The sequence below is a fragment of the Esox lucius genome, chromosome 13, assembly GCF_011004845.1.
Source record: "Esox lucius isolate fEsoLuc1 chromosome 13, fEsoLuc1.pri, whole genome shotgun sequence".
In the NCBI taxonomy this organism is placed as follows: domain Eukaryota; kingdom Metazoa; phylum Chordata; class Actinopteri; order Esociformes; family Esocidae; genus Esox; species Esox lucius.
This window is the reverse complement of record NC_047581.1, coordinates 33,934,979-33,945,304: the sequence shown is the minus strand read 5'-3', so window position 1 is coordinate 33,945,304 and position 10,326 is coordinate 33,934,979. Positions and strand designations below refer to the sequence as shown.

At 42.5% G+C, this 10,326-nt stretch overlaps 1 protein-coding gene across 1 annotated transcript; it reads right to left on the bottom strand.

Moving 5' to 3' along the window:
* Positions 1-598: 598 nt before the first annotated feature.
* LOC105031174 (aquaporin-3) lies at positions 599-9,853 on the bottom strand. Its single transcript, XM_010905448.5, has 6 exons — positions 9,564-9,853; positions 3,676-3,802; positions 3,338-3,475; positions 3,067-3,182; positions 2,740-2,957; positions 599-1,989 (listed from the first exon to the last, which is right to left on the bottom strand). The coding sequence occupies exons 1-6, from the start codon at positions 9,669-9,671 to the stop codon at positions 1,782-1,784; spliced, it is 915 nt and encodes a 304-aa protein (XP_010903750.2). The 5' UTR covers positions 9,672-9,853; the 3' UTR covers positions 599-1,781.
* Positions 9,854-10,326: the final 473 nt, after the last annotated feature.

Genomic DNA, 10,326 nt, shown 5'->3' with positions numbered 1-10,326 from the left:
TGTGCCCACCTGTTTTTGTCACCACCATTAAATGTGTATTTAGGCTTTCATATATTATTTACCACTTTTCTTTCCCTAACAAATGACCAATACTACAGTAGAAAGGTCTATTATTTGTTTTTTCTGGCACTTCCGTGTTGAACCTGACCTATTAAGGTAATTTTAGGAAATCTTCTGTTGCTTTATGGGAAATGTTACAGGTATAATATCTGTTTTGAGCTTACTTTTTGACAGACAATGAAGTTTCCTGAGCGAATAGGATCAATGAAGGTGTATGCACCTGCTACTGTAAGTAGTCCTGAAAGACAGGGTTTGAATGACCTACATGTAAATGTTATGGTATGAGGGCTGGTTATAGTGCATTTAATGGGTTAAGATGTCAACTTCCAGGTAAAAGGCATACCCCAACCTATCGTTTGGCAGGTAAGGTCAGAGGTCAATGAATTAATTGGAAAACCTCTCTATACTGTTAATGATTTTTGCAAGGCGTGGGAGAACAGTGTGGACTGAGGTTTGCCCTTCACTAAGCCCCTGTGAGTAACTGACATGGGTGGAAAGACTGTAGAAGACCACACAAAACCTATTTCCATGACCCGTGTTTACACAAACAGAAAATATTGATTTATTATAATGAGAGTAAAAACAGACATTAGCACTTAAGCAGAGTTACATACAAATATCACAGATGTATTCTCCAGTTGAAAACCAATAGACAAACCAAGAGTTGTAGGTCACATGTGTTCTGAAGGGACAGAAATCATCAAGTTGATCACTGTTATAATTTTTCTTAAAAAATATTTTTTTTAAAGCATATGTACAGTTGAGAAATGGCATTGATACTATTGACAGGATTAAATACTGCAAATATTTACAAGCAAGAAGAGCTGGCAACCAAAACTCCACAAACCCAATGAATGAAATCAATGCTCCATGTTTTTCATATGCAGGAAAAGCAATCAAATCTGGCTGAAGAAGAATAGTGCACCTTGGTTGTCAACTATCTCTGACCAATGAAACAATCAAAAGATGCTGAACTATGAGATAGACAGGTCTGGCAGTCTTCTGGTTGGTATGTCGTTGCCCTGACAGCAGATCGAAACTTGATAAAGTTTGTACAACACATTAGGCAAGTACAAGGAAATAACAAGAATCATTGTAACACGCGCATATCACTTATCCAATTGAAAGGGGTTTCTTTTTTATCTGACTTGGATAACATCTGGTTACATTCAACCTAGAATTCACTTGTTGAGTGTAATCTTTCAATTTCCGTGAAAACAAAGAAATTCCTTGTGTGAGGAATGTTGACATAGAAATTGTTGGACTCACTGAAATGTACAAATTGTCTCTGGTCAGGACACATATAAGCTATCTGTATGCAGTATTTACATGAATTAGTAAAACTACATCAGTATAAAACAGAGACAAAGACTCTGGATTTCAAACGTTGTCTTCAAACTTTTGGAATTAATATAATTCTTTGTCATGTTTGTTAATTCAAATTCATTATCCCTTTTACTCAAGGACACTATGAAGCTAGAATGTAATACACATGCATAGAGATATACTGCAGCGATGTTAATGCTAAAGCTATAGAAAATAATGTAGTCCTGTAGGTATGCTATGTGTGCTGTATTTCTCTCCCAACGCACACAGCTGTCAGAGTCAAGTATGAGGAGAGGTCCACCCGCCCTCCAGGAGAAAAAATGGAGTGATGCAGGAGTGCTGGTCCTGGTGTCAGTGGAGGCTGAAGGACATTGGACGATGGTGAATTCCCTGGCTCATACCATGTCTTCCTTTAAGGGGTCCTTTGTAGTGACATTGGTGAGTTTGACTCTGCCCTCATCCCTCTCCTCCAACTCTTTGCTTTTCCTGTCACGAACCTCGCCCTCCTGATGGTAGCCTACCATCAGCTGGTAGACCATCACACCAATGGACGAACCCAGGAACGGGGCAAAGATGGGTATGAGGAACCAGCCCTGACGAGTACTGTGAGGAAAAGACAGTGGATGAGTGTGAGCAAGGATGAGTGATGGACAAAGAGGATGAGTGGGAGAGTGTGGTGAGGACTTCTTTCTGCTAGTTACAGTTGATAAAAATGTGTGCCCCATAAAGAGATTAACTTTCCAATAGGTTTCAATGCTGTGTTTTGTATGGTTTGTTACAGGTAAATGTTTACTGGATGAAGAATCCTGCATGGGTCTAGCCTTTCCAAAAAAGTCGAAAAGGAAGGTTTTGAGTGAGGAACAGAAGGGTTAAAAAAGACCACTGCAAACTGAACGCTTCTGTTCCTGACTAAAAACTTTCCTTTTCAACTTTCTTTGGAAAGGAAAGAAAAAGGTAATCCTCAAGAGGAGATGCATTCATCAAATTATCCCCATGTAAGTCAATTGCCATTTTTATCCAGAAAAATCAGTTAAAAGCTAATTTCCATATTGTTATAGTTAAAAAAGTATAAATGCTATTAAACCATATGTTTTTAAGGAATCTAATCTGGAGCTGTCTACACATTTACAACATGCATTTGTTGTAAAACCTTCAATTTTTCAAGGAACAGAGATTTGACCTAATAACAAAACAAAGACAATAATGTTATAAATTGAGTGTTTGAGCAAGCACATGTAACAGCATGCAAAGATCTAAACAGGAACATAATGTTGTTGTAGAACGGGTCTGAAGACATGTGAAGAGGGAACTAAAATACTTTGGAGAGGTCTGAAGGATTCGGGGGTGACTCACGTGAACACTTCCCCGCCCCAGCCCGCAATGGCTGTGAAGAGACGGGGCCCAAAGTCCCTGGCAGGATTGACGGCGTAGCCGGAGTTGAAGCCCATGGACAGGCCGATGACCAGCACCACGAAGCCCACCGTGAAAGCCTCCAGACCCTGGGGGATGGGGTTGTTGTAGGGGTCCACAATGGCCAGGATGCACACAATCAACGCTGCGGTGCCAATCAACTAAAGACAAGAGGAACTTCCATTGAGGTGCATGATTCACCACGCATTGCTGGTGCTGTCTTCTGATCGAAACAGGTCAGGGTGGTGAATGCAGAACAAAGAGGCTCACCTGATCGAAGAAGCCGTTGACCAGCGTGAGATGACTGCCGGGGTAGGTGGCAAAGATGCCGGCGGTGGCGTTTTCACCCTCAACCAGGAGCTTCCCGGCATGGTCCCACAGGGCGTCTGAAAGGAGAACGCAAACAGAGAGACAAATGTCATGAGATAAGCCAAAAGGAGGTGTTCCACTAATCATCCTGGATTCATCCTTATGGCCAAGTTAAGAATGGTCAGAAGACGTTTTTGATTCCAATCCTTGGACATGTCTGAAGAGGACTTACCATAGTACAGGCCGAAGATGACCGCAGAGCCCAGGAAAGCGCCCAATGTCTGGGCCGCAAAGTACACCGGAAACTTTCTCCAGCGTTCTCTTCCAAGTAGGCAGAGGGCAAAGGTCACTGCAGGGTTAAGATGGCCTCCTGAGAAACACACGTGGGCAAAATGTTTAACATTAAAGCCAGATGGCATCCCTATAACTGGCCTTAATAACTATCCTTCATCAGGAAAAGGAACCCACATCCTAGACATGTGACTCCTTGGAAAATAAAACCTGCTCAAGAACGCCTAAACACCCGGGCCGAAATATTTACTGTTGTTGTTTTGTTGATGATGTGAGTACCTGATATCTGGCCACAAACCAGGATGCCCAGGGTAGCAGCGAAACCGAAAGCAAAGTTGACGGTGAGAAAGCGGCCATGGGACCCTCTGCTGAGCACCAGTTGAGCCAACGCGCCACAACCGAACATCTGTGGAGGGAGAGAAGGCAGATGTTTATGTTATAATAATAACAGCAATAATGACATTGATACCACAAACAAAACGCACGGCGTACGTCAATAATTACAAAAGAAATGAATGCACCTACAAATACTGAACTTTTTTTACAGTTTGTCCTTAGCCACTAAGAAAAGGGATCTTATTAGCAGTGTTATAAATATTTTTTTACAGGGATCTTCTTGCACTGGGAGAAGTGCAAATGTACTTCAGTCACATTTTAAAGAGGCTTCTTAAGTTCTCATTGTGCACTTAAAAATCTCAGACAACAGCGTTATTAATTATAAAACACATACATATTCACATTTCCTCAAGATGCTGGGTTATTTTCCTGTTGTGAAAAAAAATCGTTTGGATTTAAAGTACTGTCGTGAAAGCAATGGCAGCGTGAGTAATCGGGAGAATCATGACCATTCCCGCTGGGCCGCAGGTTGTTGGGCCGGAGACGAGGTTCGGGAAAAGCAAGTTTATCATTGCTGTACTTGCTGCAGCGGGGAGCGGGCCACCGGCCTGTCGATGTGCGGTAGAGCGGCCCCCTCTCCAAGCACCCTTCATACCTCACATTATCTCTCTCTTTTATTACACAAACACACAAGTGCTGCCAACTGGGCTGGCATGCCAGCGCGGCCCACACCAAACGAGCTACCCTCAGACAATCACTCGAACTAATGTAAGAAGGCTATACGTTTACATGAGAGAGAGACAGGCTGGCAGATGTGACTGATAACATGTTGAGAGATGGAGAAAAAAGAGAAGCGGAAAAGACACTGAAGCAAGACGCAACCACATCTAAGCTAAGCAGCATTAGCCTAATGTCGTCACCAGTCGTGTTTCCACCTAAGCATATTCAAATTGTGGAATTAACAAACAAACTTGCATAAATTACAGATCTCCCCTGCATTTCAGTTGCACACTCACTTTCAATTTGCCTTCATTGCCCATTTAGAATTGTCATATGTACAGTACTTGCATTTGCCTTTGTTGCACATCAATACATCCCACTTGTAACATACATTATACTTAATACTCTTCTATTGGCATTTCTGTTTAGATGCTAACTGCATTTCATTGTACTGTATTTGTACTGTTGAATGACAATTAAGTTGAATCTAATCTAATTAATGTTTGTGGATAAACATCCCTATCTTCAAAATCTTACGTGTGATCAAATGCCTGCCCACTCTGTAGCTCGCAGATAAGAAGAGCTATGTGCTTTAAACAACAGCCTAACAAGAAACATTATAAGATGGTAAAACTACGGTATGGGACCAGCAACCTTCTATTCAGATCTACATATCTGTATTTAATTTTGCAATATAATATAATATAAAAAGTGTGTTGTTTTCATTGGTACAACCCACACCCCCACCAAATCGTTTGGTGCACAATGCAGCTTTCGGCTGAAAATGATTCCCACTCCGAAATTAAATGGATCCACTCCTGGATCCAGTAAATAAAAAATTATTAACTGGATCCAAAGAGGTTCTGCAAAGGGTTCTCCTACAGGAAAAACCAAAACCTTTTATATTAAAAAAAAACTTCAGGGGAAGAACACTGAGAAAAAGTTAGGTGGTTATTGTCACATTAAGAATGAATTAGACTTATTCGCTGACAAAGATATTTGATAAAACCTGAACATGCTTCTGCCCAGGTAGGAGCTTTCTGGCAGGATTTCTGGCCTTCCTCTATAAGCTATTGTGTGGAAGCAGCATGTGTAAATGCATTGGTGTGTGCTGCGTATGTGTGTGTCTTTTCACATGGGGATTACCAGTAGTGTGTGTGGTCTCGGCTGAGACTATCAGTCGCAAGACCCCCTAAAGCTGAAGCCTTGTTCTGTACAGTCGGACTGGCGTCTAGTGGACGTTCAGCATCGCTGGTCTCAGTTCAAACTCCAGTGAGCTTCAGACTCAGCGGAAAAAACACATCTTTAAATGTGGCCTATTGTTAGATGTGAAGTCAAACATCAGAAGCATCTTAATGTCAGGAGTGTCTGATAACATTCCGGTCCAAACAGACTACATTTGCCAGATGAAATTCCACTAAAATTATTGTACTGGAGTCGTAAGCATCTCCTGACGCAGCGATCTAACAACCCAAAGCAGTCTAACAGATAAATCACCTCAGCGACTGCTCTTTAAGTGGACCTGGTGGGGACGGCCACAACATGTCACGACACAATAACGCCAAGTCATTACATTACACGCCATGAATACCTCACACACTCACCACCCTAACTGTCAGGCAGTTTGTGGTGTGTCCTTGGTTCTCAGTGCATTGCAGCAATGAGTCAACCAACGGGCTTTGGTCAATCACGCATTCCCGTTTAACCAACGGCACTGGAGGGAAAAAACAGGCCAGCATTAGATCAAGACAGTCTTTACCAAACGGTTTATGGACCAAAAGTCAGATGAAGTGTGATGCCTTGTCATACTATGCAAGTTGCGCCAATAACACTCACATACAGATTTCAGCAATTTTGCTGACACTCTTATCTACAAAGGCTTACGTAAATTATCAGTGGCAGACGTTTAGTTCTTCACACATTTTGTTTCATATCGCGGAGGAGCGGAGATGAATATGCCAGTTGGAAGCAGGGTAGGATTTTTTTGTCTGTTATGTTATAAGGGAAATGTAGCCAGTAAAATAGGACTAATGAGACTACTCCTACGTTAGGTACAATGGTATTTTCAGCGTCACATCCAAAGGACAGCCCTCAACAGTGGGCAACGTCCCATTTACAGCCCTGGGATATTAAGGTTTGACCTTCAGACAAGAGGAAAATGTGACCCTACTGGCCCTCCATCACCCCTACCAGAAGCATCTGTTTTTTCATCCAGAAGCCGATCAGGACCAAACCTGTCCAACTTAAAAGGCAAACCAGCCTTCTTGGAACATGAGGAAGAGGTGGTGATTTGGGCCGGTAAGCTGGGGGGTTGTGTTACAGTACGGCCAAATACTCAATGACTGTTTTGCAGATAGAGCCGTAATATAAGGAGAAAGCTTATCATCCTTCTCTCCAAGCTCCTGGGTTTATGTAAGGAATGCCTTGTATTCCGGGCGGTGGACAGTAAAGGAACACTATCCATTTGGACTGAACGGTGTGTTCTCTGGTCCTGTTGGGCCTCACGTAAGACCTGTCCCCCTACTGACATTCAGGTACAAAGACAGCCTGTTGAACACTGCCACAGGAGGGCTTATGGGCAGCCTCCTCAGAATTACAGGCAAATATTACAGATAAAGACATGGCTAAGAGATGAATAAATCACACAGAAACACATAGTGTACACATACATGCACAATGGCATCTCTCACTTAAATGATTGGGTGCGCACACCCACGCTAACACACCCCGCCCTTTGTTCCTACACCTCCCTACCTGAGAAGGGTCAGCTACACCTGTTCACTCAGTAACTTCATTTATTAATCATTACGTTACTTAGTCATTCATACTCTAAGACATATTACGTCTGCACCTATTCTCTTCCTGCAGTCACTCCCGAAACGGCCTCTGATAATGCCAGGCTAGGGACTTGAGAGAGCTATTGTCACACTGAAGGCGTGAAGAGCCAGACAGATTTTACAACTAAGCCTAAGAAAACAGACTCCTCCAGATGCACGCAACTAGGCGACGTTGTTTTTACGGTGAACATAGGTAGGCTGCAATGCAGAAGGAATATTTGGGTTAATAACCAAAAGCAAACCTTTGATTAACCATTCAAAGTGCTCCCCCACCGGAACTGTCAAAGGACCCTTTCTGAAACTCTTTTGGTGAGAGACGTTAGCGTAGAGAGAGGTACTGATGAGTGCCAGGTTCCATGACATTGAAATGAAAGACCTGCATGAAAAATGCAATAAGAAATACCTTTATATAACAGTGGTTGGGGAGTCAAATCGCTTAAAGTAAGTAAGTCTTGATCTTCTACGAGGTGGCTCACAGTTGACAGAGTTACAAAAGCGCTGAAATGAAAGCTAGGTAACATAGTCAGAGTCATGTGAAGCCTTCCTCTCTTTCCTTCCCGAATAACCCTGCAGACAACAACTCAACAACTCTCTAAGCCAAACAGAAGCATCTAACAGCCTAGACATCCTGCAGGTCGCGACAGGTTGAATTGTCTGGTAGTCCACAGTTATGTGACAGCTTCCACCCCCAAGCAAAACTGTTCTTGTACAGCTGCTCTGGAGCCGACAACACCCATGTGCACGGTTCAACTGCACTGGCCAAATACACACCTGCAGAATCTACCCATACACACTCACAAATACAAACTAGAACACAGACTGTGAGAATGCACGCACACACGCACACGCGCACACACACACACACGCACACACACACACACACACACACACACATTAACCGGATCTACCGGGGTTAACCACAGTTGGGGGAACATTTTGTCCCCATTACACATACATTCTTATAAAAAACACACAATCACCCCACTCACTATCCTAAAGTGTATACATATATACATACATAAATACATATATAAACATATATACTCATGTGTACTTATTTAAATATTGAGTACTTTTGAAATCTTTTTTATACATGTAGTATCACCAATGTAACCATGTTGTTGAGGACGGCGTGCAAACAGTCATTTCCCTTTGCTGTTTATCTATGTCATCCTGTGCATGAGACAACATAAACGCAGATCGATTTGATCAGTGGTAATTTACTTCAAGAGCCTGAGCAAGATAACGACACAAATTGCAGGGGTTGGTCTTGTGTGTTTATTTAACATGCCTTTTGGCTCTGAATTTAGTTCTGTCAATGAGACAGAGTGAATGTGGAATCTTTTCAGCTTTATTAAAGCAGATTTGGGTGGAGGGGCGTGGCCTAGAGGATGGTCACGTCCAGGAGGAATGCAGTTCTAAGACATTGTTATGCTGTGTATTAAGTGAGTGAAGAGGCTTTCAACGATTCTACAGCTTCTGCACCAGCTTCTGTATTAGTTAAAAAAAATACTGCCATTTTCCTACTGCACATAAATATGAACAGAAAACACCCAATATGGGGACTTTAATCTTAAAAACAACAGAGAAACAAGTGTCAAAGCTTAAATGTTCATCTCTGCCATCCAGAGTGGGGCCACTAAAATGTTTTGCCAAAACTTGCCCTGGGGCTGACCATGAGCATGTGGCTGAGATCAGAATTATTGATCTAATGAAAGACAGTTGCTCACACACACTGACACGAAATGTGACAACACTGAAGACGTGCAAGCCTGTGTATGTCATTACTGTTCATGGATATGAATCAGAAACACACTTGTTTTAAACGCACATGTTCTCTGTAACATGCTCTCTCACACACACACACACACACAAAATGAAAGGTGTCAGTGGTTTTGTGAGCCCCGTATTCTGGGCCATTAAATTCAAATAACATGTGCCCATGTCCATGCAAACTGTTTTATCCACACTCAAGCAGTATAATTTACAGCTGCCTCTATTAGTCACACATTGCCAGGCCAAATGCATCGACCAGCACCACCTGTTATCCTACGCTGAAGTAACTAATATACTTCACATCACGCCCTGTCATTATAACACATCCTGGGAGATGCAGGTGCCAGTAGGGCTCTAGTTAATATAGTCCACACCACTCTACACAAAAGTGTAGTCCACACTGCTCTCCCAGGTAATACCAAGTCCAGATAACTTGTTCCCGGCTGTAAATGACACATGGTATGGTAAGTGAGGAGTTGCCGGACAGAAGGTTCTTACCACCAGGATGAGGGTGCCCAGGCATTCAGCCAAAGCCTGACGCAACAGCAGGTTACGGATCTGGAAGGTCCGCATCAGCTTGTCTATCCATATCTTCTGTTTCCCCATGGTTTAGTGCTGCTGGTGTGCCTAGGTACTTGTGATGACCGATGACAGTAGGTAGGTAGGTTCTCCTGAGTGTGTGTGTGATAGCTGATGCACTGGCCTTCTCTTATAAGACCTGGACCTCCTGTGGCTATTGCCAAACCCTGCCTACTGAAAACCTCCTTTCTCTCTTTCACTCCCTCTCTCCCCCGCCCTCCGATTCGTTCCCTCATAACACTTACACTCTTTGCGCTCATAAATTCTCTCAAACACACACACACACACTCTGTTTGCCTGTTCCTCTTGTGGTTCTCACTCTCTACTCTCCTTTTAGTACGTCCTGTTTTTTGTTCGGTGCCTGAATCACTGTGTATTGTTCTGCTTTGACTGGTTTAAATAGAGGTGTGACTCAGTAATACACATAACTGATCACCAGGTATACTTCTAATACCAAAAAGCATTGTGGGAACTATATGTTCTTACTTTATACCTATTTCTTTTAGGCAGAACAGAAAAATTACTGAGATAAAACACTGAACTATGTTTTGGCAGAAAATATATTTAGGGAATGAGTTACTTCTCTCAAAAGATAGAGGTCCCACCTATGTTTGCCATGCAATATATCATTGAAATGGAAGATTTGGTTTATCTGGCAGATATGAAAGATATGGTGGATATG

Coding starts and splice junctions, on each gene's coding strand:
- LOC105031174 (XM_010905448.5), bottom strand. CDS start 9,671: ATGGGGAAACAGAAGATATGGATAGACAAGCTGATGCGGACCTTCCAG. Junction 3,183..3,337: donor CATCTTCGGCCTGTACTATG/GTAAGTCCTCTT, acceptor TTCTCCTTTCAG/ACGCCCTGTGGGACCATGCC. Junction 2,958..3,066: donor TCAACGGCTTCTTCGATCAG/GTGAGCCTCTTT, acceptor TCTTGTCTTTAG/TTGATTGGCACCGCAGCGTT.